General features: G+C 43.2%; 1 protein-coding gene across 1 annotated transcript in view; it reads left to right on the top strand.

The window, feature by feature from the left end:
* The window catches only part of LRRK2 (leucine-rich repeat kinase 2), a 149,513-nt gene extending 143,747 nt beyond the window's left edge, over window positions 1–5,766 (top strand). Inside the window, 2 exon segments of the mRNA XM_015422529.1 lie at window positions 2,404–2,475; window positions 4,574–5,766. Coding sequence (XP_015278015.1) covers window positions 2,404–2,475; window positions 4,574–4,695 — 194 coding nt within the window. The 3' untranslated portion in view covers window positions 4,696–5,766.
* The last annotated feature ends 12,400 nt before the right edge of the window (window positions 5,767–18,166 follow it).

The raw sequence follows: 18,166 nt of genomic DNA, 5'->3' as shown, positions 1-18,166 counted from the left end.
TAGCTGAAAAATATACTTTTGAGCCTGCACCTGACATTTTCCCCATAAGCACTTTCCTGGGGCCATCTTCTTTGGGGAGTCATAACTCAGACCCCCTAAGTCCAATCAGCATGTAACTTGGAAGTCATGTAGAGGAGATCAGGGGGGTCCCCTGCAAGGCCTTAGAAAGCATTACTAACAACAAAGCTAGTGGAGGTGATGGTATCCCAGCTGAGCTATTCAAAGTCTTAGAAGAGGATGCTGTTAAAGTTCTGCACTCCATTTGCCAGCAAATTTGGAAAACGCAACAGTGGCCACAGGATTGGAAAAGATCAGTATACATTCCAATCCCAAAGAAGGGCAATGCCAAGGAATGTTCAAACTATCGCACAATTGCACTCATATCACACGCTAGCAAGGTCATGCTCAAGATCCTACAAGCTAGGCTTCAACAGTACGTGGATAGAGAACTACCAGAAGTACAAGCTGGGTTTCGAAGAGGTAGAGGAACGAGAGATCATATTGCCAACATTCGCTGGATTATGGAGAAAGCAAGAGAGTACCAGAAAAATATCTACTTCTGCTTCATTGACTATGCTAAAGCCTTTGACTGTGTGGATCACAACAAACTATGGCAGGTCCTTAAAGAGATGGGAGTACCAGACCACCTCACATGTCTCTTGAGAAACCTGTATAAGGGCCAAGAAGCGACAGTTAGAACCGGATACGGAACAACTGATTGGTTCAGCATAGGAAAAGGAGTACGACAAGGATGTATACTGTCACCTTGCTTATTTAATATATATGCAGAGTACATCATGCGAAATGCTGGCCTGGATGAATCACAAGCGGGAATTAAGATTGCTGGGGAAAAGATCAACAACCTCAGATATGCAGATGATACCACTCTAATGGCTGAAAGTGAAGAGGATCTAAAGAACCTCTTGCTCAGAGTAAAAGAGGAGAGCGCAAAAGTGGGCTTGAAGCTCAACATCAAAAAAACTAAGATCATGGCATCCGGCCCCATCACTCCTTGGCAAATAGAAGGGGAAGCTGTGGAAGTAGTGACAGACTTCACGTTCCTGGGATCCCAGATCACCGCAGACTGTGACTGCAGCCATGAAATTAAAAGACGCCTGCTCCTTGGGAGGAAAGCGATGGCGAACCTAAACAGCATGATAAAAAGTAGAGACATCACCCTGCCAACAAAAGTCCGCATGGTCAAAGCAATGGTATTCCCAGTAGTCATGTATGGCTGCGAGAGCTGGACTATAAGGAAGGCCGAGCGCCGAAGAATAGATTCTTTTGAACTATGGTGCTGGAGGAGACTCTTGAGAGTCCCTTGGACTGCAAGAAGAACAAATCAGTCAATCCTCAAAGAAATCAACCCTGACTGTTCCCTGGAAGGCCAGATAATGAAACTGAAGCTCAAATACTTTGGCCACCAAATGAGAAGGGAGCACTCACTGGAGAAGACCCTGATGCTTGGAAAGATTGAAGGTCAAAGAAGACGGGGACGGCAAAGGATGAGATGGTTAGACAGTGTCATCGATGCAACGAACATGAAGTTGAGCCAACTTCAGAGGACGGCAGAAGACCGGAAGGCCTGGAGAGAGCTCGTCCATGGGGTCGCGAAGAGTCGGACTCGACTGTGCGACTGAACAACAACAAGCTGAAAGCAAATTTTCTGTTTGCTTCCCCCAAACCAAAGCAAGGGCAGCCTAGGGCACTGAGTCACAAGTCACTGATTAATGCAACTTAAAAAGATGGGCAGAGGATATTAAATATCAAAGACATTCAGCTTCAAGTTAAAACAAATATTACTGAAACATACGAGTACCAGTGAGGCAAATAGCAGCTTCAGGCAGGCAATTTTCATCGGGAATACGGAACAGGGTGGATAATCATTCACTATCGCCACCCCTCCAGTGCTCAGATCAAATTCAATACCCTATGCAACTGCTGTAAAGTAAAATTAGAAATTTGGAGAGCTGCATCATAGCTCTCTTGTGTAGTTTGACCCCAACATACTTGATTTTTTAAAAATATATATATATATAGAATTAATCCTAGGACTCATCCAGCATGGTATGAGATTGTTTTTACTTGCACGGAGGAACTTTTCTGCTTCCCTCCTCCCAACAGTTGCAATTTCTTGGGTTCACCAAAGGTTGGGGAGCCATCCGCAGAAACTTATGGGGTGGGTTGAGAAGGGGTGCAGCTGGAGGGAGGAGGAATCAGCAATACCACATTTTTATGTGGATGTGCTTTGCAGTTACATAGTATGTGGGTGAGATCAGTGCAATATTAATACTAATATATTGAATGCACCCGGAATGTATATCTAGTTTATTCTTATTTTAAAAAATCAAATGAAAGAATCTTGCATTAGTTTTTACTTTATTCTTTCTCCTCTGGCAAAAGGCAGTCTCAAGAATGTTGTCCTGGTTTTGGGTGTCCACTACAGAACTGGTAAAGACAACAAATGCGACACAGGTAAGTATTAGACACCTTTATCTTATGTCAATACTCCCCTTCTCTTCTTTGGGTAGCAGCATTTGGGAATCATTTTGCTTAAAAAGACAGGAAAAAACATTAGAAGGGTTGCCCATTCAGTTGTTTGGACTGACAGTAGCAAAGACTAGATATTAACAAGTGGGGACCCATGAGACTCTCGGGGGGGGGGGACTTTCTCCTGCCTCCCTTCACTCACCGAGAGACTTGGGGGGGGGCAGCCCCGTAGCTACAGTGAGGCATTTTGGGGCCCTTCTCCCCAACTTCCTGCCAAGGCCCCATGACTTCCTTTCAGCCCAGCCCCCCAACTCTCTGGCAAGATGCAGCTGCCACCGCAAACTCCCCCTGCACTGCTGCTTCCGCCGCTTCTCCTTGCCTTCCCCCTGCACCACACCTCCCTCTGGGCTGGTGCTCCTTTTATGAGAGCATTGAGAAGAGAGGAGGTAAGTTCTCTCTCCCATCTCTCTCCCTGGGTCTGGTAGCAGCTGGGATGGGGGGGGGCGATGCTTCACCTCCTCCGCATCCACTAGCCTGCCTCCAGCCAGCCCAGAATGAACATGGGGACAGCTGGAGTGCTGCCATCGCCCAGGTTGCTTCCCTTGCCATCCTCGTCCTCGGTGCTGTCTCTCAACAACCCCCCCCATCACCATCCTCCACCATCACCTTCTCCTCCAGCAAGCCCTCCAGCTCCTCCTCTTCCACACCACCACCCCATTCAGCGGCCAACATGGCCAGGCCACCCCCACCACCTTGCAGCTATTGTTCACCGACAATGAGCCCCAGTCGTGGAAAGCCAAGGTCTGGCGGTTCCTTTTGGCGAACATGGGGCTGGCCAGGGTGGCAGTGATAGCAGCCACCGACTCCGCAGGAGCAGTGGGAAAGAGCTCCTTCCCAGCAGCATCCAGGGCCTCCAGCGCTGCCACCTCCAGCTCCACTCCCTCCTCCACCCCCTGGGCATTCAGCTGCTCTGCCTCCTGGTAGACCCACACCTCGCCTGGCCCAGAATGAACATGGGGCCAGCTGAAGTGTGTGAGTTAATTAAATTACCTTCAATTCATTTAGCCAGTGCTCCAGTGCCCCCCAAATCATTAAAATGCCCCTATCTGGGTCTGGCAGTGGACAGGAGATGGGGTGGCAATGCTCCACCTCCTCCACACCCACCAGCCTACCACCAGCATCGCTGCTTCAGTGGCAGTTTTGGGGGTGTCAGAGGTTCACCTGACCAGTCTGCATGCTTCAGTGTGGCTTTCTCAGCAGTGGGTGGGGGGGAGGGAGGCGCCCAGGAGACAGTTGTCTGCACAAGCACAGACAACTGCTTTCTGTTCTGAGGGTTTTTTTGAAACCTATCCCCCTTTTTAATGTTTTAGCATTTTCTGCAAATCTAGGGGGTCCCCCAAGTCTGGAGAAAAATCTCCCTTCTCTAATTGTGGCCCCAATTCATGAATTTAAGTATCTGCAGGTGGGGCCATGTTGAGAATTATATCTATTGATGTACAAAGCTGCCTTATGCTGAGTCAGATCATTTGTTATTCTAGCCCATAAATGTCTACCATGATCAACAGAATCTTGCCTGTTTTTTTACGGGAGAAGGGTCCCAGACTAGCTATCTGAGTTCCTGAAAATGCTGGGATTTGTACCTGGGATCTTGTGCATACAAACCATGTGTATATTGTTTACAGTCACACTGTAAGGTAGATCAGGTTTACAGAATCAAATAAAATGGTTATCTGTGGACCAGTTCATGTGTTTTATTATTTAAGTGAATTTTAAGTTTGCTTTTCTGCTACTAACATAGACCACAGGAAATATCACAGAATAAGAATCAAGAATTTAAAAATGGCAAATACAGTAAAACTACATAAACAACAAATCTAAAATAATAAGCTCAAAATACTAAAGAGCAGCCCACAGTAGCTGAGTGCGTACTCAAGCAGCAACAGAATCAGCAGTTACATTTATGTTTTGTGTCTGTTACCTTTCTTGCATTCCTGTTTAAAAAATTAATTCACACAATGAAAAGAGCAGCTGATATTTTTTCATTTAATATTTCCAACCATTATCTTTCTGACTTCTTCCACAGGAATGGAGACATGTGTGTCTGTATGGGACATTAATCTGCCACATGAAGTACAAAACCTGAGAAAACACATTGAGAGAAGACAAGAGTTAGCAGAAAAAATGAGGGGTTCGTCTTTGGATTAAATGGCAAAGTGGAGAGGCCCTGTTAGCTGTCCAGTTATTTTCTGGAGGCTTGTGGTGGTGGGGGTCCTCTGTGCGCTAACTCCATTGAAATGTACAATGCAAATTCTCAGTAGAATGCACGGATTTTGTATAAAATGGACAAACAATATCAGTGGCAGGGCTATATAATAATTTCCCAGTGCCGCTATCTATTGGGAGGGGAGCCAAACTGTTTATAATATTCCTTTCATCTGGTTACTGTTGACAATTATGGCACTCCATGTTTGGAGTAACTCCACTGTTCTGTTTTATGTACTGTATTTTATATGTTCTCACATGCACTTGTAACTTTTTAAAACTAGAGCCTAGTGGTTATTTAAATACAAGATGTCAGGCAGGTCTATTTTCTTACTAAAGCTAAACATTTTAGCATATTAAATTCTTTCATTAAATGTTTTGGTGCTTGAATTGGGAAAGATAAGCCACTGAAGATTTTACACTATAGTTGGGCAAGTAAGCCACAGGGCAGTGTAAACTGCTCGTGCAAATGTACAATATTGTTAATTCATTTTGCAGAGTTCAGTGCTGGGTTCAGATCCCGCTGTAAACAGAGATAGTTAATATAGGTAAGTTTGGCAGCCATTTCTGGTGTGACTCAAATTTTAAGCACTTGCAGTATAATTCCACAATAGAATTTAGCCAGAATTCACCAGAAACATGGCCTCTCTGATCACATGCAACTAGCATATCACCCTCCGGATGTCCTCTCTGCCTTTCATGTTGCCACTCTATTCTGTAAGATTGAGGATTAAAGGTTTGTTAACAAAGAGATTAACTCTCTCACACGTACTCCAGCGCCATGTGCATTGTAACAGTCTGGAGTCATGAGGAGAAGGCTTTTTTAAAAAAAAAAATCTAAATCTGCAGCCTGCTCAGTGAGATATTGCCAAAGAGTCCTTGGGGAGCTTACAGTTTTGAATAACTCTTCACTCTCAATACAGGCTTAAGCGCATCCATTTTTGACTGTCTGGTGTCATGACTGCATGTAGAGTCATGGTTGTGCAGCTCCCATTTAACTTGTTCTTGTGAATCTGTTGCAAATATTGTATTTATACTGAAATTTATAACGGTAAAACTACATTGTTATAAAAAATAAACTTTTTGTATCTTTCACACAAACCAGTTTTGTGAATCATTTGAGAGGTAGACAAGTGTTATGCATGATTTTAAGTTCAGTGAAACTTGGATGATGCAACATTCCCTGTAATGCAGATTACTGAGAAGGATATGCATGAATCACTGAGTTATAGTAGTAGCTTGACATTTAAACTTTTCTCACAGAGGCAAGCAATCATAAACCAGTGGGGCATTATATATTCACTAGGAATAAGGCCCATTGTGGAAATAAATACAATAAACTCTAGAAAGAAGCTCTGGGCAGGTGCCCCAGCCATGGGCACTCAGCGTCAATTTTCTGTGGTGACCTCAACAGGGTATGATGACACAGTCCACTGTTTTCTCCAAGGGAACTGCCATCTGAAGAGCGCTTGTAATTCTGAGTGATCTCCAGCCCTCACCTGGAGATTGACAACAATGGTTCCCCAGGAGGAAATGGCTGGTTTGGAGGGTAGAGTCTATGGCATTGTATCTTTCTGAGATCCCACTCCTCAAACTCCACCCTCTCCAGGCTCCACCCCTCAAATCTCTAGGAATTTTCCAACCTGGAGGTGACAACCTTATCTCCTTCCCAGCCAAACATCAACCTACCTTTATCTGCCCCTCTAACTTCAGCTTTCCATCTCGCTCCCTCCCTCCCTGCAGCTTCTGACTAGGAAAAAAACAGTCTTTCTCTGCAGTGGGGACCAAAGCAGCTCACATCATTCTCTTCTCCCCCTTTTGATCTGCACAACAACCCTGTGAGGTAGGTTAGGCTGAAAGTCTGTGAGTGGTCTGAAATCACCCACTCAGCTTCCACAGCAAGAACCTGGGTCTGGCAGACCATGCCTTGAAGCACTAACTGCTAAGTCACACTGGCTGTCATGGGGGGCCACCTCAGCAGGGTATAATGAGACAGAGTCCACCATTTTCTCCAGGAGAACTGATCACTGCCATCTGGAGAGAAGTTGTAATTCTGAGTGATTGCCAGCCCTCACCTGGAGATTTGAAACAGTGGTTCCCCAGGAGGAACAGTACAGTCTTTCTCTGCAATGGGGACCAAAACAGCTTACATCATTCTCCTCTTCCCCTTTTGACTTGCACAACAACCCTGTGAGGTAGGTTAGGCTGAAAGTCTGTGATTGGTCTGAAATCACTCACTCAGCTTCCACAGCAAGAACCTGGGGCTGGCAGACCCTGCTCTGAAGTGCTAACTGCTACGTCACACTGGCTGTCCTAGCTGAGAGCCAGTTTGGAGTAGGAGGCTGAAGTTGGTTCCTTATTCGCTCTTCTGGGGGGTGCAGCCTGGCCCCAGTGTATGCCTGTGTGCTTGTCTGGGGGCAACGCACTTTGGAGCAGCTGGCACCAGAACCGTTCTTTGGAGCAGGATACAGGATATGTCCCCTCAAAGGGGAGAGTCCTGTGAATGTGGGGGTATATGATATGTGGTGATCCAGACCTCAATTTGGGGTTCAGAGCTTTCCAACTCACTCTCCTTAGTGTTTCTGAATGACACATGAATAAGGAATGAATAAGGAAGAGCGAATAAGGAACCAACTTCAGCCTCCTGTTTGTGAAGGGAAAGTAGGGTTGCCAGCTCTGAGTAGGGAAATACCTGGAGATTGGGGGGGGGGTAGATCCTGTGGAGGGCAACATTGCAGAGGGGAGGGACTCAGCAGGGTATAATGCCATAGGGTCTACCCTCCAAAGCAGCCATTTTCTCTAGGGGAACTAATCTCTGTCATCCTGAGATCAATTGTAACAGTGGGAGATCTCCAGGTCCCACCTGAAGATCGGCAACCCTAGGGGAGAAGTCAGCCACACAGCAGGGGGTTAGAGAAAATTGTTTGACGAATCCAATCTCCTCCTCCTCCTTCTAATATAAATGTTTACAAAAATAGAAGGGCTGCTGGAGGTGAACAGGAGCAAGCAGCCAGACCTAGTTCTCATGCCTATATGGCCAGGGTCCAACATACCTGAGGGACCACCTTTTGTTGGCCTATGCGCTATTTCTGATAAATATATGTATGTATATTTGTGGTTGCTGACACACATGCACACAACTGGAGTGGGTGTGAATCCCTATGGGTTGGGAGAAAACTGCTTGCCTTGAAATGCTGTGACCTGACAAGCTCCTAGCCTGCTGTTTATGCAAATGGAGTTTGACACACACAGACACAGCTCAGCTGAGGAAGAAGCTGCATCGCCATTGCTAGCAGTACAAAACAACAGCTTGCATGGATGTAACCACCATTGATGAACTTTTGGTAAACACGTAACCCTGATATCTGGTATGCATCAAAAAGGACAGTTTCCTGTTGAATGGTTGTTTTATGGCTTGGGACCAGGCCACATCGCTCTACACATCAAAGGTTGCCTTGGTACCATCTTCACACCTTGACCAGATGCATCCCCTGAGTTAAAGGTTTAAATTTCAACATTGCCCACTCCTCATGGGTAGGCACGTCATTAGTTAATTAACCAATAGTATAGAGTCCTGGGATGGACCACAGGTGGGAAGGGCAAGGAGGATGGCATCAATGCCAGCCCCCAAGAGCCCCCCCTATATAAAGTGAGGTTCAACAGTTTGAACCCCGCTAGCCATCTTCTTCACTAAGTAAGTAACTTATACTCTTGCTGCTATTGTAATCCTTTGTTTCCTCTCTGACCTCGTGGACTGCAGCCTAGAGGTCCACACGTGTTTGGCTGGTTCCAACCGTGTGCAGTAGAGTACTTATAGTTAGCCTGTTTATTTCACCTATTCTTCGTTGGGAAGATCAAGCCTCTGATCAGATAAGTATTTGCTACTCCCTTCCCCATTCATTTAGTGTAAAAGTAACTATTTGCTATTTCTGTACTACTGAGGATCTTGTGTGTGTGTGTGTGTGTGTGAGAATCTGTTTTTGCGTATGTTTGTGAATTAGAGTTAGGAAATAAAAGGAACCAATGGCTTTCATCATACATTAGCCTCGTCTCCATTTGTAACCGGACTTCCTCCGAGGGTCTGCGCATCCTGTATACACTGGTCAGCACCACCGAAATTATTATCTAATAACGCCTCTGCTGTACATAAAGCAGTTAGGCTAACACTTTCCCCGTATATACCCCAGAGAGCACTACAATCGAGGGCACAACACCAACTGGTCATTCCAGGCCCCAGGGAGGCCAGGCTCATGGCTACTAGAGCCAGGGCCTTTTCAGTGGCAGCTCCTTACTGGTGGGATGAGCTCCCGGAGGAGATCATGGCCCTGCGGGATCTTGTGCAGTTCCGTAGGGCTTGCCAGACGGAGCTCTTCCACCAGGCCTTTAATTAGGAGCTGTCCGCATTACCATCACCAACCACTATTAATATCTATGGTGTAGGCTGGCTGTAGTTGAGATCAAGCCTTGAAGAACAGGAGCCTGTATTTGCTTTGAGCCTGCATTATATGGCACACCATCTTGCTTAATAATCACTGTGTGCACTTTGACTTGAAGTTGTTGATTGTTTTAGGTGTGTTAAATGTTTTAATGTTTAAATGTTTTAAATGTGTATATGAATCTTGGCACACTGTGCCAAGCTGTGTGAGCTGCCCTGAGCCTGCTTGCGGGGAGAGAGGGCTATAAATGCAACAAGTAAATAAATAAATGCCAGTCAGGTATTATCAAGTCACCCAGAGGGTGCTGCCAGGCCTATGATAGCCAGTCTCCAGGTGGAGCCTGAAGATTGTCTGGTATCACAACTGAACTTCAGACAACAGATCTCTCTCCCCCTGGAGAAAATAACTGCTTTGGAGGGTGGACTCTGTGGCATTCTATTCAGTTGAGGCCTCTCTCCTCCCCAAACTCTGGCTTTCGTAGACTCCACCACAAAATCTCCAGGTATTTCCAAACCTGAAGCTGCCAACCCTAGTCAGGACAGGCCACAATGAGTTATCTCACAAAAGCCAAAATAGACCTGGAAATGGTCTCCTTCCCCCACCGTTTCTTGACAGAACCAAGCTTAGTTGCTTAGCAACAGCCACTGAAGCAAAAGTGAGCCTAGCAGCAGGAGGAGGTGAAGTGTCTTCCTCAGGAGAGACAGCCATTTTGCAGTTTATTCAGTCAGGGAATAGTGGCCAGGCTGGCAGTAGGTGGGTGAGAGGAGCAGACCCAGCACCCAGCCAATGGCACGTGAGTACTCTTGAGTGGTGGTTGATGGACCAATGGCTGATGGAGCGCACAGCACAGCCAATGGGAGAACTGGAAAATGCTGATACGTTAGGCATATATGTGTGTGGTGTATGTGTGTATCAGATTGTTGCTCATATTTTCTCATTTTAAACAGCTGTATAATTAATCCAGTGATGGGCTCCATTGAATCATTCACTTTATGTTGCTCATGAAAGACTTGGGGTAACCAGAGGTCACACTTCTTGAAACTTTAAGACAGAGGCTTTGTTGTTCAGTCTGTCCCACCACAGTGTTGCTGTTGGTTCTGATTGTGACTGGAGCAATCTGGTACAACCCTGCTTCACCCATCCACCCACACACCCAGACCATTTCAGACGTGAGTGAAGCTGAAGCCCCTTCTCCGCTCACAGCATTGTCATCCTTTTAATCTGTCACCATGCATATGGGAACTGAAAAGAAACAACCTACAACATATGTCTGACTGTTACACAGAATGTGGGGTGAGAATGCTGGATCCAGCCTGCACACTCCATAATGTGTGAAGAGTATTTTCTGTTTAATTTTTCCTCAGCAGATTTCTGAAAGGAGACAGCCATGTACAGTAACCATATTTCTCCCTATGGGCCATCTCTGAACTTTTTTAAAAAAAATTGTGACTTCCCTGACCCAATTGCATTTTTCTCTGATCTTCAACATCCCCCAAAGTAGGTGAAGCAGTCTATAGAACAGAGCAGTGTTACACTGGTGTTACAAAATTTATTTCATTTCCTATGTCCCTTAACAGTTCTATTGCTCAAGGAGCAATGAGTTCTCAATGTGGGAGAAAGTGGAACAGCACGAAAAGGTTCTGTGATCATCCCTGTGCAGTAAGAACCCCTGTAGGCAGAACCATCAGACCAGAATGTTCTTGATCTTGCCTACATACAAAATATTCCTCTGAGGGAGGACTGCATTATTACTATGCTGTCTTATTTATTAACTCAACTTCTAGACATTGTTCCCTCTAAGCTGTGCGCGTGAGTGGCCGTTCATTAACACAGGAAGCCCCGCTCAGCAGCAAGCTGGAGCCATGCAGAGTCTTGCACTGCCCATTGCCCATTTTAAGAGTACAGCAGTTATATTCTGCTCAGGATGTGAACTTCTCTGCTGGGGGGGGGGATAGAGGGAACATTGCTTCTACCCCACTTTTCTTCCCAATGGGGACCCAAAGAGGTTTGCAAATTGTCCTTTTCTGCATTTTATCCTCACACTACCCTGGGAGTTCAGGCAGTGTGTGCATCATTGGCCCAAGAACACCCAGCAAGTTTCTATGGCAGCAGAGTGAGGGTTTTAATTCTGGGTCCTAGCCACTACACTTGCTGGCATATGTATCCAGGCCCTGGAGCAAACAGGAATAAAACTGAACATTAAGGAATTGGCTGATGATCATCACATACAAAGTTCTCATTGGACGTATGTCTGAGATTTGAGTGTGGTAATGCAGGTATCATAAATGTACCTATAGGTCTTGTCTGGAGTCCTGTTTTTATGTCCTAATTTTTTTCTGTGCCTCAATGGCATTTGATGATAATGGTGCATACTTGGTGGGCAGTGGTGGAATCAAACATTAATAATAAATTAATTAGATGTTATAAAGAAAACAGGGAATTCCAGCCCCCGTTTTCCACATAATGCTACTGCAAAGTGAAGAGTCAAAGTGGATAGAATAAATGGTTGGCACAAGGAACTGCACGGCCTTTCCCTCCTCATCAGTTCTTGCTGGCCTGTGTTTTCCACTTGAGTTCCTGAAACAGAAGAAAGCCCAGCTGACAGGGAGACAGCCAGGAACAGGAGAAAATTAGCAGACATGGGTGTAGTTAATCATCCCTTCCCCTTGCTTACTGATTTCCCCCTTGCCTTCATAAGTGAGCGATTGGATGAAATAACATCTAGCTCTGCTAGGGTTGCCATTTGTCTGCCACCATTGGGGGAACCCGCATTAACACTTAGAGGGGCAAAAATAGGGGGTAAAATGGCATCCAGTGACACTGTAATATAATGTTCAGCTATGTAACCCAAAGTGACATCAGTGCATGGGGTGCTCTAGAATTCACCCAAAACTCTAAGGTTTGTATCATAGACTTTCAGGTGAATCCTTCAGTGTCCTGTAATGTGATGACACCACTTCTGGTTATGGAGCTGGAATTGGTTTTAGGGTAAGTCTTACCCTTTCCAGTCTCCTGTGGGGTCTGTTCTTGTGAGTGGACTTCAGAGACTTCCTTTGAGTGTACTTGGAAGCGTGCAAAACTCCGTGGTAAATGCGTATTATGTACAAAGAAGGTCCCAATTTCACTCCCTGCCATATCCATTTGAAAAGTTCTTTGGTGTCAGGGATGGGAAAGACCCTTGCTAAGACAATTGCTGCTGGTCAGTTCAGGGCTAGATTGACCAAAAGTCTGACTAAGGCACAGTATTCTTCTAAAGGAATTCAACACCACCCTTCTGGATCTAGGAAATGTTCCCAGGCATGTCTACTGTCCTGATACTGGCAGTGTTGTAGGTTCTAGCCATTTCTGATGGGGGGGGGGATTTCTTTGGTTGTTGATGCTTGGTTAATGGCTGGCTGTAAAGCATGTTGTGACCATAGAATTTTGCTGGCTTGTGTCCAGACCAAGATGAACTGTGCACAGCTGCATAGTCCTTGAGTCAGTCCACAGAAACAGCAGCACCCAGCTTTCAGGTCTAATTAAGCTTTGACTATTTTTACTTTGGGTTAAATCAGCTATTTGCAGTCACTAGGACTCTTGGTGAGTCTGGTGGAGCTGGCAAGTGAGAAGACTAATGAGAGGGAGGAGAAACTTATAAAAGACATTGCAGAAACAAAAAGAAAAAGACTCCTGTGGTAACCTTGCTCCACCTTTGTCACTTCACCACCACCATGAAATTGTCACTGCTATGCTTTGTTGTGTCATTCAGTGTTTATGACAAAGGTAAGGACATTTTGTGAAGTCTTATTTTTGCTTTCCTACTATTTCTGCATATGGGTATACATTTTTATTGATTTCAAACATATACCACAGAATTTTAAAGTGTGTGAATCATAAGGGAGAGAGAGACATATATAACCATATATAACCACGTACAAAAATTTGTCTCAGGCATATAAAGATGTTGATACAAAATACTTTAATACTGGAATATAGATTTATTGTTGATTTAAGGCAGTGGTAAATATTACAGAGGAACTAAGCAGGAACGTTCTAAAGTTTGCTGTGGTTTACTGGTATGCTGGTGGCCAATGTCTTTCCAAACTTTGCTTTTTGCCAGATGATGCTTTCCTGCAGATATTTATCTCTTATTTTTGCCTCTTTTGCAGTTTTTCAAGTCTTAGCTACCTAAATGGTTCATCATTTAGAAGTGACCAAAATTTCTGCAGCTGATAAAAGATTTTAAATTAAAAAGCAGCGCTCTTTATTAAAGATATAAAAAGACGTTTATAGGGTTAGGGAATTATATAATTATGTTGTTATCCTGATGGCATTGATTTTGCTTCAAAATGAAAATGCCTGTCAAACAAAAAGTCTTCCATTGGATCACCACACAATGAACATTTTAATATATGTTTATATGCTTATTTAACTAATATTCATATCTCATTGGTTATCTTTGCTGTTTTCTTCCCTTTTTTACTCCTTAAACTTATTTGTTTTGTCCTTCTAATACAATGGAATATATTTGGGTAAGGGAGAATCTTTTGTTTTTGTTTTTAAACAAACTTTTATTTTTGGATATAACAACATATTCAACATTACATTTCAAATAACATATATCCATTTCTCTTATCTCCTCCCCCCCCCCCTTGATGGCTTCCCGCAATGCTCCTCCCTCCATTCCCTCTTATATTTCTATTGTCTTTTCACATTTTCAATCTTAAATTTCAAGGTAACAATATTTTTCTCTATTCTTTCAATACCTTTGTATATTTCTGCTCTTAATAGTTATCAAAACAAAGTAAATTATGCTTTACATCCCAATTTTTTTCTAAATATTCTTTAAAATCTTTCCACTCTTCAAAAAAATTCTTGGTCTTCTTTATTGTTAAGTTTCTTTATTAATTTATCTTTTGTTGACTTGCTATTTTTAATGGTTACTTAAAATTTGCTCATAATAATTTATCAGTTAACATTTCTTGTATTCTTTGTATATAATTCCTTAACTGGGCAAGAAACTTTTATTTCTTCTATATTTCTGTCCCTTCCCTTTTGTCTCTTGTTCTTCCTAATTTTCAATTGTCTTACAGCAAGTTCTGCGTGGATGTTGTTGGATCATGATCTTAAGCTTGATATTCAGAAGACAGAATTGTATTTTCTTCACTTTTGCCTTCTCTTTCTCTGTCAGCAATATCACTCTCCTGTCTGCTCGGCATTTGGGTGTTACCTTTGATCTTTCTTCCATCTTTTCAACTTACTCCCCAAGCAGAATTGAGCCTGTCTAAAATCCATAGGATTTGGAAGCATGTAACTCTGTTTTGGATTGCACTGTAGCTGAGGGTTGTCTCTTTACTTATTTCTGTCTACTGAATCTCTCGTTCTATCTTGCTTGGACCATTTTAGATCTGGAGCCTGCGGACATGGATCTGTAGGTGGTTTTATGCATAATAAATGATGGTGATGAATCAGAACTGCAGAATATTCTTATTATCCATCTTTTAGCTTTCTGGCTGAATCTGTAGCCTCCCTGTATTATTACATGAAACCGTATTAGACCATTTTATCTTTGCAGATCTAATAAAGTCATGGTTAAATATAAAGGAGTTTTAAACTTACTCTGAGGCTTGATCCATCTTAATACTTGCCTCAAGATTTTATAGTAGATATTATAAAAGCTTTTCATATAAACTGAGGAGCCAAATTTAGCCGTCTTTTTCAGGACCATAGTTAGTACATTCCATTGAAACTCAAAATATACCTTTTCCTACAATTAGCTATGGTTTCTCTTAGCTACCAGATTAATTAAGAAAAAAATGTGGGAGATGAATGATGCCACATAATCACAGGAAAGAGTTCAGAAAGCAAAATCAGATTTATGGGAACTACAGACAGCCATGTTGATCCCCCCCCCCCCTCGGCTTGAGGAATCCACCAATGGGATACCTACCTATCATGTGTCAATGCCAGAAAAAAATGGCCTACAGCCAATTCATACCTCCCTTAACATAATTCCTACACAACTGTGCTTCTGTTTGTCTGAGCCATATAACCATACCAAGTTATCAGTATCAGCCATGATTTAATATATTTTTAGAAAACTTCTGTGTTTTAATTTTTGCTTTGATCTATTCTCTGAAGAAGAGCTCTGGGTAAAGTGAATGTTTGCCTTTCCAGCACATTGGGCATTAGTTGACACAATAAGAGGTGTTCTGTCGCTTGTTCGAAGTGGTTTTGTTTTGTTCACAAAGCCTCCAAATGTGGCTGGAAGCATGCAAAGTACTTACAGCATCCGAATTCTGATGACAACTTAATTATATATTTACTCTTTCAGGGGAATGTGGATGCTTCTTTCAAAATCAAGATTTTGCGGTGAGCTTTGTATACGCATCAAGAGAACTGCAACAGATAAATATCCTTCACATTATGATGCCTGGGGGAGGGTTATGATTATAAAATATCATCGCTGACACAATCCCTTGTAAACATGCACAAACAGCAAGAGTTTAATACAAGGCAACTTTTTAAATTGTGTTTATTCAGTGCTGAAAACTGATATATGATCAGATTTCCCATCACGTCTCTGGAAAATATGCTGCCTGAATGTTCCTAACAAATGTCTTTGGAAGTCATATCTCTAATTGTCCATACAGTGTATTGAAGTGGTATGGGTTATTGTTGAAAAATGCAAATCACTGTAGTGTTGATTTTGTAAAGGCAGGTATACAAAGTCATCCCTAAGGGAATACATTGATATATACATTGATACCTTCTGCATTGCTTTAGCAGCCTGAATAGCCCTGATTAGTCTGATCTTGTCAGAGCTTGGAAGCTAAGCCATCTACTTGGATGTAAAACCATCAAGAAAGACCTGGGTTTCTATGCAGAGGAAAGCAACATTAGCTGAGGCTGAGGCTTAACTCCCTCTCTCACTTTCTTTCCACTTTGTCCGCCAGTGCTTTCTTGGTAACTTGAAATCCTGTACTGTGTTTCATCTGCTCAGAAACGGGTTCACAGCAATGCCTCATTTTTCTGCAAACAGTGAAATTAGTAGTGCTGTGACGAATAACATGGATTCTAGTTGCCTGACAGAAATATGTTCCGTTTCCTGACAACAGCATTTTAAACTACCAAAAATAAAATAAGTAAATCAAAATGTTAAAACGTAGCCATTGTTAACATTTCCCAAAACGTCGTTTGTCATAATTATGATTTCAACATAACATTGGAATCCTCCTAATTTTAAGTGTGGTGTGTTGAATTGCTTCTAAACATACAGTTTTGCTTTGAGGAGAAGACATATTGCTGCCATGGATTGTTTTCCAGGTTGATACAGAGTTTAAAGACGAAGAAAATCCATGTCTCACATATATCTGTACCAAAGAAGGTTTTAAAACAAAAGTTGAAGAATGCCCTAAACAGTCCTGGTGCAGCAAGGTATGTTGTGTTAATAGGTTTAGAAATTATATATAGTGGGGGCAGGGCTTTTTTTGTAGAAAAAGCCCAGCATGAACTCATTAGCATAATAGGCCACACCCAACAGAAACTTATTAGCATATCCAGCCACACCCATGAGAGCATATCTCATTAGCATATTAGGCCGCACCCCCATGCTACCAGAAGTATAGTCATCCAGCCACAACCACCTTTTGCTTCTTATTCTGTTTACCTTGTTTGTTGTCAAAACCTAGGGCTTTTTTGTAGCAGGAACTCCTTTGCATGTTAGGCCACACCCCTAATGTAGCCAATCCTAATGAGTTTCTGCTATTGGGTGTGGCCTATTATGCTAATGAGTTCCTGCTGGGTGTGGTCAACTTGGGAGCCAGCCGAAACTCCGTTCCTGTGTGTTCCTGCCCAAAAATAGCCCTGAGTGGGGGGAACCACAGGAGATTTGCCACACACATTTCTGTGCATGAACAACAAGGGAAATCTGCCAAATTTATTTATTTATATTCCCCAGTGGGGAACCAAAAGCAGCTTACAGCTTCCTCCATTTTATCATCACATCAGTAACTGTGTGAGATAGGCTAGGCATAGAAAGAGTGAGTAGCCCAAGGTCATCCAGTGAGCTTCTCTGGCTGAGTGGGAATTTGAACCTGAGTCTTCCAGATAGGGTTGCCAGGCCTGTGCCTAGCAATTCTGGAAGCATTTGAAGACAGGGTATGAGGGAGGTAAGCATTGCATAATGTTCTAGTAATGCTCTATGGGAAATATGATAGAGATTGCAGAAATTCCTAGAGAGTTATGGACACAGCAAGCAGTAGTAATATTGCTGCACCCGTGATGTCGTCCCCCACCCCATTTTCTCCTGCTGTAAGAGCAGGCTGATCCTAATCCAGCATTCTAGCCATTACAACCATAATGGTTACATCAAGGCAAATGGATCCAGAGTCTTCCCTTACTCTTTGAAATGCCTATGAGTTAGCACGGAAGGAGGAACTTGGGCTTAGCGCCCTGAGGCTTGGTTTCCATGCGGGAAGGATTTTTATCTGTTTTTCCTCAGCCAATACAATTTTACTTGTTTATTCAATTTGTATCCTGTCCTACCCCACGAGTGGGCTCAGGGTGGTTCACAATGAAGTCCATGTGTCTTCATAGAATTAGTGTGTGCGTACCCTCCGGATTTGAAGATGTAAGACATCTCCTTTTTGAAAACCCTCTCCCTCCATATTTTTCAGTGAGCCTAACAGAGGTAGTTGGTTGGTGGCTGCCGCCTCTTCCTGTTGCCACCTCTTATGTCATTTTCACATAAGAAATGGTGATCCTATGAACACATCCCCATTAGGAGAAGTGTTATCAGTAACTCTTCTCGAGCCGTTCCAACTGGCACTTTGTTTTTAAGAAATAACCCCAATGATATTGCTGTGTTTGGAATTCCCCAAGAGAACACAGCGAGTCAGAAGTGGGGATGTAGTCAGCTTCCAAGTCTTCTGTCTAACTGGACTCTCCTTTTTTATTTTAAAAACAGGAATTAAGAACCTATGATGCCAACGGATGCT

This window comes from Gekko japonicus, unplaced genomic scaffold, assembly GCF_001447785.1.
Source record: "Gekko japonicus isolate JY-2015 unplaced genomic scaffold, Gekko_japonicus_V1.1 scaffold1338, whole genome shotgun sequence".
NCBI classification, from domain to species: Eukaryota; Metazoa; Chordata; class Lepidosauria; order Squamata; family Gekkonidae; genus Gekko; species Gekko japonicus.
The sequence above is the reverse complement of the archived record's forward strand: the minus strand, read 5'-3'. Positions and strand labels throughout refer to the sequence as shown.